This window comes from Coenobita brevimanus, chromosome 61 (genome assembly GCF_032717465.1).
Source record: "Coenobita brevimanus isolate Jiangsu-jjx chromosome 61, ASM3271746v2, whole genome shotgun sequence".
Classification (NCBI taxonomy): Eukaryota; Metazoa; Arthropoda; class Malacostraca; order Decapoda; family Coenobitidae; genus Coenobita; species Coenobita brevimanus.
In genome coordinates, this window is record NC_137014.1 from 40,713,093 (window position 1) to 40,727,713 (window position 14,621).

The following is a 14,621-nucleotide window of genomic DNA, read 5'->3' on the forward strand; positions in this document are numbered from 1 at the left end:
TGACGACGACGACGATGATGTGATGATGATGATGATGGTGATGACATAAGCAGTAAAAGGCTGATGGAGTGATGATGATGTTGAAAATGGTAAGTTTAGAAAGATGATTATGATGATGATGGTGAAGGTGACAGTGGCAGCAAGAGACGAAAGATGAAGAAATCGTGTTGATTCTGATTCTGAAAATGACGATTAGATTAGGAAGATGTTGACGATGACGACAAACAGACACAGAGACAAGACGGATGAAGACGAGAGGAGAAAGTGAGAAGAGACATTGCGACAGGAGGCAAATAAAGGAGGTGGCGGTGCATGTGAAAGGCTGATGGTGATAGTGGTGGCAGACGGGATATTAATAACGTGTTTATGGTGACAGGGGCGATGTATCTGTGATTGGTTGGCGCCCGTGTTGTCATTGTGTGTGTGTGTGTGTGTGTGTGTGTGTGTGTGTGTGTGTGTGTGTGTGTGTGTGTGTGTGTGTGTGTGTGGAGGGAAAGGAGATATAGGGCAGTATGTGTGTGTGAGGGGAGGTGTGTTGTGTGTGTGGGATGGGGGAGGTGTGTTATGTGTGTAGGGTGGGGAGGTGTGTGTGTGTGTGTGTGTGTGTGTGTGTGTGTGTGTGTGTGTGTGTGTGTGTGTGTGTGTGTGTGTGTGTGTGTGTGTGTGTGTGTGTGTGTTTAAGTACAGTATGTGAAAGTGTGTTTCTGTGTGTTTTGCATGACGCATATATGGGTTTATTCGTTCCTCTTTGTGAATATAATTATAAATGAATGTGTGTGAAGGAAGAGTGGATGAACGGAAGGATAGATGGCATTTTCACAGAGCACTTTCTTGATAGTTTCTCTCACTTCTACTTTCCTTCCCCTGTATCTGGTGTCCTACTGAAATTCTCCACATCTCCATCATTTCGTCATTACTCAAGCTCTCGAAATTCAAATGCTGAGTGACTCCAAAAAGTCCAATAATTCTAGGATTTTTTTTTTCTTAATCTGGCTGGCTTTAGAATATTTTTTTCAGGATGGGAAAGGTCCAAGGTAGTGAAGGGGTTGTAGAGTCTGTTAACCTTCTATTTCAGGACAATGGCGCCTTTCGTTATAGTCTGCCGATAGTAGAAATGCAGCAGTAATAATAATGATGATGATACTACTACCAGTTCTAGTACTACTACTACTACTATTACTACTACTAGAACTACTACTCCTGCTGCAACTACTATTACTGCTACTACTACTAACACTGCTACTACTACTAATAATAATAATTCTAATAATGATACTTGAGGGTTAAAAAAGTAAGGGCACACTCTGCACCTTTACCCACAGTGACAGCAATAACAGGATACCCGACAGCCAAGTCCTTCAGCCACAAGTAAACATGGCCTTGGCTTCACAGTGCTTTGTAAGTTCGTAATACCTCCTCCTTAACGATTTACTCTGCACCTTAATGCGCGCTTGTATGTTACTGATGAAGGCTTGTCGATAAAGGTATGTCAATAAAACACAAGATATTATTGGGTTTTGGTAGGGAAAATAAATCGCTTTGGAACAGGTGCAACGAAGTCTCCCAGGTCAAGAATACCCACCTGCCCCTGTCGGTATTACCACATAACGTTTCACTTTCTTTGGGGGATGCAGTGGGGATATCAAGAGGGGTTAAGGAGAGTACTAACCAACACGCCTTTCTTCACTACGATGACCAATTGTTTTAGTCTATTCTTGTAATCTCCAGACGAGTATATTTAACTTAAGATAAACCTTTAGTAATGAAAAGTTAATCTAGACTATACAGTATCTCTTCCAGTTCAGGAAGTAACTCCTAAAGTGAATAAAATTGTCTGCAGGAAGGTGAAATACAAATAAATAAATAAATAAACATGCATCATTGTCCTGAAGGTGTTAATTCTCCGCACTATCCCCCAACCACCCTCCCACCTCCTTCTGCTCTGAATCAACGCACCTTTGCTAACCTTCTCTCTCTGCTCTATTTAACCTGCAGACCTTTTCAGCGACCCTTCTACCTATATTTTTATCATCATCTCCACGCCCCACCACCGTCCATTCCCCAAACAGAAGCGTAGGAAGCTTGAAAAGTCTTGGCGAGCAAAAAGTAACGGTGCAAAATCCGACGCCATCTTTGCACTCAGGCTCGTTCGATTATGAATTAAATAGTTCATCCGCCATAGTTCCCGCCTGGACTAGGGTATAGTTACGTTATTCGGTCATTTTTTATCATTCAGCCAGTAAAAGGAGGTTCTCGGAGATTAGGAAGTGGATATAAAAAATGAATGCGACGTTGAAAGGCGCCCAGCCAGCCAGCCAGCCAGCGAGGTAACCCGTTTAGTGATCCTGTATAAAAAAAATGGAACCAGGTCTCTCCCCGCCCAGACCAGTCGCCGTGCCCACTTACTGGTCTCTTTCACCCGTCGCCTTTTTCTTTTTTGTGTTTTATTTTCGTCAGTAGTACAGTAAGTTTTTGTCCTTAGTCTGCTTGGCACCTTTCTAAAGTGCCAAGTTTATTTTTGGCCAATTTGCTCTAGTTTGTGTTCTCGTCTTTCACATGTTCTTGATCACAATAATGACTGACCTGAGCTGGCGCCAGTGGGGTGGGTAGCAACTGCAAGCCTCCTCGTTTTCACTATAATACATATTTTTTTAAAGCACAGGGACTCCATCAAACTGTCATGCATTATTTGACTCTTCACTGTGAAAGGTATCCACTGAGCTAAATGAAATAATCTGGCAGAAGCAGAAATGAAGTAGGAAAGATGTCATGGTACTGAAGGGGTTAACTGAGATTGCATGTAACCCCTTCACTCCGAGAGGTCTTACCAGTTCTGAATAAAATCGTCTCACAGTAGCAATAACGCAATAAAGTCGTAATGGAACAGGAGGGGTTAAGTGGTAGATTATTTGCCAAAGAAATAATAGACCAAAACAGTCACAGTAACCCCATCAACCCGACGAAGTATTTTTCATTTTAGTCAGACTGCCACCGGACGATTTTATTCAACCTAGGAAGGACCTCTGATAGTGAAGGGGTTAACTAAGGCTATATCTAACCCCTCTTATTTGAATGGGTTCCCAAAGATGAATAAAATCGTCTAGAGATAGCACGGATGAAATATAAAAGATATCGAGTGGCTAGAGGGCACTAGTCGGAGTTACCCTTTATCCAACTAAATGTGTTCCAGCCCCAAGAAGTGACTGAAGGTTTATCGATCTTGTAATGCCAATAAAGGAAGTTTGTTATCTACCATTAAATGAGCTGGATTACAGTAGCCTAGTCTCGGGCCCCCATGTCTCTTAGGGGTACTTTGGGACTGTTTGTTACCGTTTTAATTTGTGGTGAGAAAGTGAAGTCCCAAATTCCCCTTCCCCTCCCAGTTTCAAGACCCTCTCACTGAACCTGTCTGTGGTCACGCTTCCTATTGTTTCGATTCACTTATTATGAAAAAGAAAATCATACAATGGTTGTACGTCCAGTGTTTGTTTGAGTAGAAGGTATTTTTTTCATGGTGGGTAATTGTGTCAAATATTTTGGATAATTATTTCAAACTGGTTCAAAAAAAGTGCGATGGTAATGTTTTGATTTCTTCTCCTTTGCTGCCTCTCCAGATTTTCCAATAGTAATAACAGTGGCAAGTGATGAAAAAGTTATTAAATTTTGCTACGTCACCTGTTTACGAAGTTTCATTAACTGTTTAAGATTATTTCGAAAGGAGCACAAGAGTCATGTTTGCGATTCTTTTCCTTTGTTGCCTCTCAATCCAGGATCTTTTAACATTTATAGGAGTGAGAATTGGTGAAAAAAAAATAGTTCTTATTTTCTGTTTCTTCACCTACTGATATAGTTCCGAAGCATACGAAAATATTGGCTTGGATTCTTTTCTTTTGTTTCTCCGCATTCTCCAGCAGTATCAATAGTTGCAGGTGATGAAAAAGTTATTAAAATTTCGCTTCTTCAACTACTTATTGCCTGCTGGTGGCTCTGCTAGGTACTGGAGAAGCAGAGGCAGCAGGTGGTGTGAATGTCAGTAACTCGAGGTGGCGGTGGAGACAGGCAAAGGGCAGCAGCAGTTAGTCTGTTGGTGGGTTAGTTTTTAGGTTAGTGTGGCGCCTTACGTACTCGGGTGTATAAGTAGGGTAAGGTTTTGATGATGATGATGATGATGATGACGATGGTAATGATGATGATGGTGATGGTGGGGGTTTTTGCGGTACTTCTGCGCAAATTGGAGCCTGTCTTACCCAGTTATGATATTAGAAGAAGGGTTTTAATGATGATGATGACGACGGTGAATGATGAAGGGGATAATGTTTATAGAAGGGGACAACCTAAGTAAAAAAAAAAAAAAAAAAAAAAAAAAAAAAAAAAAAGGAGAGAGACAGGAAAAAGAGACAGTTGAATATTCGAGTACTGTATGAAGGAGGAACACCAGTTAAACTAAATGAGAGTAGACGAATCAGTAGAAGTAGACACGCATCCAGTCAGTAGAAATCTGTATGGGTAGTTATAGTGGCTGACGCGAATAACACACAGGCAGCCTAAATTGGGTACAGTCTAGGTCATTCCTCCTTCCACACGCCTACGATTCCTAACTAATGAAGTGAAATTCCAAGCCTTGTACTAGTTATTCTCAGCACTAGCCAGCATGTCCGTAGAGCCACATCCTCTCAGTAATCATTCTACACTCATGGAAGGTCTGTGCGAAATTAACGAATACATAATGAACTTACTGTGTATTTCGGATTACCTTTATGAGCATGGCAGTAGGAAGAAATATGTCAGCTAATTAGGAGCAATTATTAGGAAAAGACTTGAATCTATGGACAAGCTGATTGATGCTGTGTATAGTGAGTAGTTTATCAGGCCCGTATTCTCGTCGGTTAAGGAAGCTTCCTAATATCTTTTCCTAAGCGATTTATTTTGCCTAGTACACCTTGCCGTCCTCTTGTGTGTTGCGTAAATCATTCTAATATCACTCATACTCTCCACAAATAACGAACAAAAGAATATTAACTAGCCATATCCAAAAATTAATTGCCAAGGAGGATGTGTTAGGGAGAATGTGAGGCTAAGATTTGATATGGCTTAGAGACAGTAGAATGAAGGTATTGGCATCAACCTTTATCATAGTTCTTTGGGTTATTGTTGATTAGTTGACATTAGCAGACTATCATAGGCTCTGACACGGTTTACGACAGTGTAGAAGGACTTTTGATCGCGACTGTGCATCATATTCGTAACCTACATTATAAGAAAAACCAAATATGTAAAATCCCCTAAACTGCGTGTGGGAACTGTGATACTCGACACCATGCTGGTAGAGGGACTGGTGGAGGGGTGGAGGGGGTATTGGGGGTGGGGAAGCGGAGGGGTGGTTGGGTGGAAGGAGTGGAGGAGTGGAGGAAGTGTAGGGGTGCAGCTATGTGTTGTCTTCCTGCTAGGTCGGTGGATGGAGGGGGGAGTGGATGAGTAGGTCGATGAAGGTCGGGTGAATAGTAGAGTCAACTATTTTTATGTTTACAAGAATCAGTCTATTTTATATCGACTTAGGAGAGGGCCATAGTGGTAATGAACTCTTTATCGAACCTCACCAGTTCAAAAAGATATATATATTGAACAAAATCGTCTGGAGATAAAAAATATTTATCTATATTTTTAATAATGAAGGGGTGGAAGGGGGATGAGGGTGAATAAAATGATGGTGGATGGAAGTGGATGGGTGAATGAGGAATGATGATGATAAACGGGAGGATTAGTATACGCGAAAGAGCAATAGCTGATAAATTGATGACATAGGCCTGTAGATTTAGAAACGAGTGAAGGCACGTGGGTTGAAGTAATAAGTGGTTAGATAGGTGGATGGAAGGTCGGAAGAATTAATATAAAAACCTAAAAGAACGAATGAGTAAACTGATAGATTGATTTATGCATTGTATTTTCAGACAGTTATTTGTGCTGTAAATTCTGCATAGGAGAATTATCTATGACCTGGAGGGATTGGCTATGACCTTACTCAACCCCTTAACTACAAGGGATCCTTCTTAAACTTAAAAAAAAAAAAAATCGTCTAGTGGCAGCAAGAATAAGCTAAACTAGTACGTCATCAGAGTGAAGGGGTTAAGTACACATGAAGGAGTAGTTGCGTGGATGAAATGATGCATTGGTTGATGACATACGTAGCTACACTCCTTTTACCTTAACATGGCCTAAATATTATCCTCCTTCCATCTTGCATGCTGAGCTGTAGCAATAGATCAACACCAGAATATGCTGCTAGTCACGAAAACGTGCTATGAAAAGTGTATAGAGCTGCATCTGTTTTTTTCTTCCGCTGAGATACGCGAAATAATCAACAAAAGGACAAAAACCTATGCCTAAAGTTAAGATGAAAAGAGTATACTTAGCTGCTGCATGACAAGTGGATGAAACTACGTGGATGGATAGGCTGGGTGTGGAGGAAGGGTGGATGGTAGGTAGGTAAATTCTTCAATCTGGTGACTTTTGTTTTATAATTTTCTGCCACCAGGTTATTTTATTCAGGACAGCTCTCGTACTGAAGGGGTTTAGTTTAAGCCAAATAAATTCCTCTGAGGGTATAAAGAATATAATCAAAACTACATCGTCGGAGTGAAGGGGTTGAAGGACAGGAAAGAGGAAGGAGGGTGTGTATTTATGGGTTTGAGATATTAAAAAAACAAAAAAAAAGTTTCCGGACATTGTTTGGCTACTGTGTATATTTAGTAGTGAGTAAACAGGTAAGCTAGGTAGTGTAGGTGAGTGTGCTAATCAGGAATGTGTGTGTGTGTGTGTGTGTGTGTGTGTGTGTGTGTGTGTGTGTGTGTGTGTGGTGGCTGTTCAGTGGCATGTAGAGGATTGGATAGGTACCTGCAATGCGTTTGATGGGTAGATGATGGTGATAGGCAGGGACGAAGGTAGATGGGATGGGTGGTGATGCATAGGATGGTGGAAGGGGAAGGAAGAGGAGGCAGGTGGAATGTGTGTCTGGAAGATGGAGATGGACGGAAAGGTGTTTACTTATTTACTATTCACACTCTCGAAACAACGGAGGAAGAGAACTGCAGATTACAAATGACTCAGAGAACAGAGAAACGGAGGAAGCGAAAAGATGCAGAAAAACAGACTTCACAAACTCAGAGTTATGATCCAGACTGAAGTATAAAATTCACGTAACGTAGGGATGATGATAAGTGGGTGGAAGGGATGAGTGGAAGATAAATAGCAGGAAGATTGATTGGTGGAAGGTAGATGAGTGGAAGGTTGGTGGATGGAAGGAAGATAGGAGGAAGATAACTGGGTGGAAGATTGCTCTTTGAAGTGTTGATGGATGGATGGCAGGTGGGAGGAAGGTACTGTAGATGGGTAGAAGGTAGAAAAAATGGTAGAGACCAGGGCAGGTAGGATCAGTCGTGATGCGCAGAATGGTTAGTAAAAGATATGGGAGGGGCAGGTAGGGCTATGTAGGGAGGAGGTGGAATGGGGGGAAGGTGAGGTAAGCTGTGAATTTAGGGGCACCTCAGTGGCTGGTTGGGGTGGGGGAGGGGAGAGAGTGATAGAGGGGAGGGAGAGGGGAAGGGGGGAAAAGAGGGAGGGGAAGGGGGAGGGGGAGGGGGGAAAAGGGTAGAGGCGGCGACAGGTGAGGACTTACTGGGTGGAAGGGAGTGAGAGTGATGGATGGGTGGGTGGGGGTGGTGAGAAAGGGCGGGGAGGAAGTGGAGTGTGGATAAAATAGGGTTTGGGTGGGGTTGGAGTTACGTGGGAAGTGGAGGAAGGAAGCTGAAATGAAGACTGATGGAGGGAAATGGTGACTGAGGTAAAAGGGAAGAGGTAGGAGAGGGTTGGGACTTCGGGTGGAGCGAGAATGTGAAAGTGAGTGGCCCATAAGTGGATAAATAGCCTAGCCTCGGGCCCCTGAGCTCTGATGGGGCAGTGCAGGGTTAGATGATGACGATGATGAAAATGTATAACCCTTCTGACAGATGATGATGACGATGATGATGATAACAATATGAAAGCGATGACTATGATTATGGTATTGGTGGTGGTGAATAAAGTAAGTCAGAGGCAAAATTCACGAAATAGCTTAGACTATTTTTTCTCCTTGTACCTCCTCTCTACTTAATCAATATGGAGGACTGGACAAGGCCTTCATATTTGCCATCAATTCCTTTAACTTTTGTAATAAGAGAGAGTAATTTTGTTTGTTGATATTAAGGCCGGATCTGTGAGTCCATGTAAAAGTCTGAAGGTTAGGAGCTGGCAAGATGTAACAGTAAGGGTGAGGAGAGGCAGGCCGGGTGTTAGAGCAGGTAAAGGTTATGCAGGGTGACGGGTAATGGGGGAGGGTGCATGGTGCGGGGGGGGGGGAATAAGAAGGTGGGAGAAGACTGGGGGTGGGTAGATGGATGGATAGGTGGTTGGGCGAATAGGGAATAGGACAGCACGCTACTTGATTAATGCTGGTTAGCCTGGGTTGGTGGATAGGTGGGGGAATAAGGAGGTAGGAAGTTAGGTGGGTAAATGGGTAGAGAAGGAGGAAGATAGGAAGGTGGGAAGCTGACGGAGATAGGGTGTTTGGTAGGTGGGTAGGTGGGACGGGGTTAGGAAAGTAGGTGAATGAGGTGGAGTAGTTTAGATGGATGGAGAGGGTTAGGAACGTAACTGATTAGTAGATGGAGGAGGGATAGGAAAGTGGGTGGGTAAGTATATGCAGGGGGTAGTAAAGTGGTTAATTAGTGGAGGATAAGCCTAGGTGTGTTGGTAGGTGGATGGAGGAGGGGCAGGTAGGTAGTTGGGTAGGTGGGTAGGTGGATAAAGGGGACAGGAAGGTGGGTGGGTGGGTAGGTGGCTGTGAGTGAGATAGGAAATTAGGTGGGTAGAGAGAGATAGGAAGTTAGGCAAGCGGGTGTAGGTGGGAGACTGGTTCAAGGGGGAGGAGGTGTTAGGTGGGTGGGTGGGTAGCTGAAACTGGTCTAGTCCAGCCACGCCTTGCCCTTCCCCTCACCCTCCTCTCCCCTCTATTCCCGTCCCCTCTCCTCTACTCCCCTCCCTCCACACATTCCTTCCCACCCCCCTACAGTCCTATTTGTCCTATTTGTCCTTACTTCTTCCTGTTTTCCATGCCTTTCGTTTCCTCTTATTTTTACAGTCATTCGTACTTTCTTTCACTTATGTCCCCTTACACATTCCTCTTGTCCTAATTGTTCCTCTTTTCCTTTCCTCCTAATCCATCTTAAATTTGCGTTTCTTCTGTCTCTCCTCTTTCTTTTGTTACCTCCAATACCATTTTTCATCCTTTACCTTCTCCTAGTTTCCTTCTCTTTCATTTCCCTCTAGTTTTGTACTCTTTCATACCTTTTTTTGTGTGTATTTTCCTTTAGCCCACAATTTTTTCCCCTCCTTCCAAGCTTGCCTAACCAGATATTAAATTTGGATCCTTTGCTAATCTGCGCACTTCTGATTTTCTGTTCTCTCTGTCTCCTTTATTCAGTGTCTCTGTCATTTCTTCGTTTATACTTATTTTGCTTCCCTTTACACTCTCTCTCTCTCTCTCTCTCTCTCTCTCTCTCTCTCTCTCTGCTAAATCAAAAATCTCTCTCATTACGAAGCAGGAACATATTATAAAGACCTCACTGTGCTGAAAGGGCTGACTTCAGTAAAAATTCTGGCCTATTATTTGAGACATTGCTTTACGACACAGTTTATGACTCTCCAGCCTTTGTTCATTGCTTTCACTATTTCTGAAGCTGTCATTATGCACAATTAATAATCCGTCTGTCTCTATCTCTGTGTCTATTTAAATATCTCTATATCTATCTTACTTTCTCTCTGTCTCTCTCTCTGCCCGTGTCTCTGTTTGTCTGTCAGTCTGTCTTCCCATCTATCTTTGTCTCTAACTCCATCTCTCTATTTATCTGTGTCTGAATAAATCCATCAGTCGGTTAATCGTATCTATCTATCCATCCATCTGTCCATCTATCCATTTATCTGTCCATCTATCTACCTGACTATCTATTTGTATCAATCAAGCAATTAATATATCTCTATCCCTCCCTCCCTCCCTCCCTCCATCCATCCATCCATCCATCCATCCATCCATCCACCCCAACTCACACCATCCCACCTCACACCAATCCATCACTCCCTCGACTGCCAATCACCTTGTTAATTGCAGCTCACAGGTATAGCTAGCGGTGTGATGTGAGGTTCTAATTACGAGATCATCCTTGCCATTCTGAGCGATGACTTTCAAATAACGGGATCGTGATGCTGGCTTGCGATACTAAAAAAAAAAAACGGAAAATGGATCGTGAATATAAAAAAAAAAACAATACGACTATTAAAACTTAAAGTGTATGAAGAATATGAGTAAAATTTATGAAGAAAATGATGTGTGTGTATAAGATTGACGCACACACACACACACACACACACACACACACACACACACACACACACACACACACACACACACACACACACAAGGCTACCACCGGAATACTTTAGCCAAACCTTACTCGACTTGGCAGCTCCGTAAGTAAAAAAAAAAAAAAAAAAAAACTAAAAATAAAAGCAAAATAAATGCTTGAAGCGCATTACGTTAGCCTGTCCTTGGGTCGATATTAATAACATACTCATTGGCCCTTAAATTATCACGTACGAGACCTTGTTAATGAAGATTACTAAAAATACTTTGATCACTTCAGTACGATGAGCTTTAATTGATTTTGGATATATCTAGATGGCCTTGCGTCATTTAATGGAGGCCTCGTGGTGAAAAGGTTAGAAGCAGTGTCCACCTGTCTTTAAAATTCAGAGGGGGTTTTATATGTCTCTTGTTACCGCCAGACGATTTTATTCAGCTTAGGGAAGATCTCTCGTAATGACGGGGTTAAGTTTCGTTTATCACATGCAGGGGGAAAGCGCCACGCAGATCCCCCTCACCTCCCCGCCCCCCCAAAAAGATGCTTAACTATGAGAGGTGGTCCCTATGCTGAGTAAAATCGTCTGCTGGTGGCAAGACGAAATAAAAAAATATATATATCACCGTACTGAAGCAGCTGATGGATTTTATTAGTAACCCCTATAGTAGGAGAAATTTCCCTTATGCTTAATAAAAATCGACTGACAATGGCAAGATTAAAGCCACCATACTGAAGTGATGAAACGGGTCCTAATGCTCTTTGTACCGTATGACAGGTTCTGATCTCGTCGAGTAGTTTTATCTTTCAGCTAATCATAATTCGGAACATCTATTAGGAATTTATCTAACTTGCTGCGTATTTTACCTACTTGTATTAGTTGTTTCAAATGTAATGGTGTTTATGTATAATGTATTGACCACGCTGATGACTCTTTTGTTTACCTGATTAAAGCCTATAGTGTGTGTGTGTGTGTGTGTGTGTGTGTGTGTGTGTGTGTGTGTGTGTGTGTGTGTGTGTGTGTGATCTTATCTGGTGCCCTTTTATTTGATATTTCTGGTCAACCCAGATGGCGACTTTGTTTATGCTCATCAGCTGATCAAAATCCCGTGTGTTTATGTGGAATGTATCGGACACGCAGATGATGTTATTTTGTATCAAGTAATCAGATCGTTAGTGTCTTCTGTATCGGGTAATCTGATCCCATTGTGCCTAACCTATATGGCATGTACGAAGTAGGTTATGTAGATGAGAATAATGCTATATATGTCCCCTCGTTATATGGAAGTATCAGACACGTACATGCCACCATTGTTTTCTGATATCGGCTGATCCTGTTGTGTCTACTTGAATAGCATGGAGGATATAGACTGTGTAGAATGGATCAATCTATTAAGTTAGCTGATATGATGAATGTTTCTATGGAGGGATCATGCACGAATAGGACGTCGTTCATTATCTTATCAGTTGATCAGGTACTATTCAGCTAAATTTGTATGATATGCACGGATTAGGCTATGTAGGAACGACTAATTCTTTTTATGTTAGCTGACATGATGCTCATTTCTATGGAATTTTCAAACACGCAGATAACGCCATTGTTTACCTCCGTCAGCTGATCTGGTGCTCGTTTTCTGCGTGGCGGCTCCGAGGCTACCTTAGTGCCCCCTCCCCCTCCCTCCCCCATGCCTCTCCTTCCCCCTTCTTCCCTCCTCCTCCTCCTACCTCTCCCCCGACTCACAAGGCCGCCCAGTCCATGCCCACTTGACAGGGATTTATGCGGGGCCTTTATTCCTGGCTTTATTATCACAACAGTTACCTTGTTCACGGTTACATTTACACCTGAGTGGTAAGTTATCCTCACGTTTGCCAAATATTTAACCTGCACTGACTCCCGACCTGCACTGCGTTAACCCCTTTACGTCTGAGGGCAACTCTATTAACCCTTTAAGTAGGATGACGTCTTTAGTTTAATTATTTCTGCCTTCAGACGACTGTATTCAACCCCGATGAGACTTCACGTATTGAAATGAATAAAAAATAAATTCCAGTAGCTCATTTAGGACGATGGCATGTTCAGCTTCTTCTTGCTGCCCCATATGACTGTATTCGACATAAGATTAAAAAAAAAAAAAAAAAGGCATGTACTGAGCATGTACTAAAGGATAGAAGCTGAATAAAATCGTCTGGAAGTAGCAAGAATAAACTGTAAAAGACGCCATCGTTTTGAAGCTGAAGGACTTAATGGATTTTTCCCAGCCATTTTAATAATACGAATCTCTCCTTCCATGGATAAAATCGTGTGGCGGAAGAAAAAAAAAACAGTAGGTAAATAAAATAAATATTGGTACTGACGTCATCATCCTGTAGAGGTTAAAGTTACCCGTCCCCAGTTCAGTTTTGCGGCCTGTTCATCAATTTACCTTCACCTTCCGTAAATATTTCATCTTACCGCACCTTACTCCTGACTCCGGTGTTAAAATTACCTTGTTCACCGTTAGGGTATATTTGCACTCTGATTGGTAAGATATTTTCACTGTTTGTAAATAGTGAAGCATACCTGACCCCTGGCTCGCTGTGTCAAAGTTACCTGGTTCACGATTACATTTACCTGTACTGTTTACCTGGATGGTCGGACTGTATGTCAGCCCTTTCACTCCGGGGACGTACTGTAGTTTGCATCTTATTCTTGCCACCAACAGACGGTTTTAGTCAACTTCAGGGAGACTTTGCTAACTGGATGAGTGGTATGGTATAAATCAACCCCATCACTACTAGATGTCAGACCATAGTTGAATAATACTGTCTGATGGTTACATGAACTGAATACAGAAATATGTCATTGGAGGGAAGGAGTCTGGTTAGAAAATACTGAAGTTTGTCATTACAGTTGCCTATTCCATTTATCTGCATCTGCTGCTTCTTTATTACAGTAAATTTTGTGAATGATAAGAAGTCCCATAAGCAAAATATAGTAGTTTTAGTGGGGATGAAGAGGGTAATGGAGACCGTTTCTATCCTGACCGCGACGAGAGGTCATTTCAAGAGAGTCATCTCTAAACTGGTCAAAATGTCTGGTTTTAGCAAGAATAGGCATGGGGAGGAAAAAAAAAAAAAACTCATCGCACTGAAGGGGTGGAACTTGAGTAAAAAATATAGCTCTATGAATAATGTAACAGATTTGGTTCGTAAATGTGTTTATATGTCACCAGCAAGTTTGACCGAGAAAAAGAGTTGACTGGGCGGGTAAATGTCAGTTCAGTTATTTATTTATTCTTTTTTTTTACTGTACTTGAAGCAGCCGAGTCACAGGGTACTAACACGTTCGCTGTGACGACTTATTCTTAACGCTTATAATCTGTGACGTATTTTCTTATTTTATTCTTGTTACTGCCAGAAACGTACATTTAGCTTAGGTTAGATCTGTAATAGTTAAGGGATATATGAAAAACAAAAAAGACTGCATTTTTCTCAACTTCTATTTTTTCCCCTAAGTTGTATAAAATCGTATGGGAATTAGTCTCTCCTGAAATGAATAAATAGCTTACATATAGCAAAAAATTATATAAAGAAAATGAAGAAGAAGAAGAAGGAGAAGCACGTCACTGGATAAAATAATTTAAATTTGTTCTTGCTCTTTCCAGGTAACTGCATTTAGCTTTAGAGAAATGTTATGCACTGTAGGGAGTTTGATACAGATTTCATTATCCCAGTAAATACGAGGAGTCTATCCTAAACTGAATTTAATTGTTTGGATCCAGTGAATATGAATTAAGATAACCCCCTCATTATTGAAATGGTTAAAGAATGATGTAACGAATATAAAGTAAGATGTGTGGAAAAATGACATTATTATATACTTTTATAAATAGCGTCAGAAGGAGCAACGTAACAGGGTAATGCATGTAGCACAGATTAACTCTTTGATGGCTAGGATTTCTCACGACTGAACAAATCGTCTGGTGTTAGCCTAAATAAAATTAATAAAATTTCTAGATGTACCAAGAGAAGACAATGGATTACCCGAGATAAGTTTTTAAGCCTCTGACTGCTTAAAGTTCTGGCAGCTAAAGAAAAATAAGTAAATAAATAAAACACAAATAAAGACTTGTCAGGTGTCAACGAGAAAATAATATCTGTAAATGGAGTAGCTGCATCAGTCGCAGAAAAGTTTCA

The 14,621-nt window shown here is 41.6% G+C and overlaps 1 protein-coding gene across 1 annotated transcript in view; it reads left to right on the forward strand.

Annotated features, from left to right (window-relative positions):
• Positions 1-214: 214 nt before the first annotated feature.
• Positions 215-14,621, forward strand: part of LOC145403774 (uncharacterized) — a 143,119-nt gene continuing 128,712 nt past the window's right edge. The window contains exons 1-2 of the mRNA XM_080275451.1: positions 215-264; positions 1,323-1,398. Coding sequence (XP_080131577.1) covers positions 215-264; positions 1,323-1,398 — 126 coding nt within the window. The remainder of the gene's footprint in view (positions 265-1,322; positions 1,399-14,621) is intronic.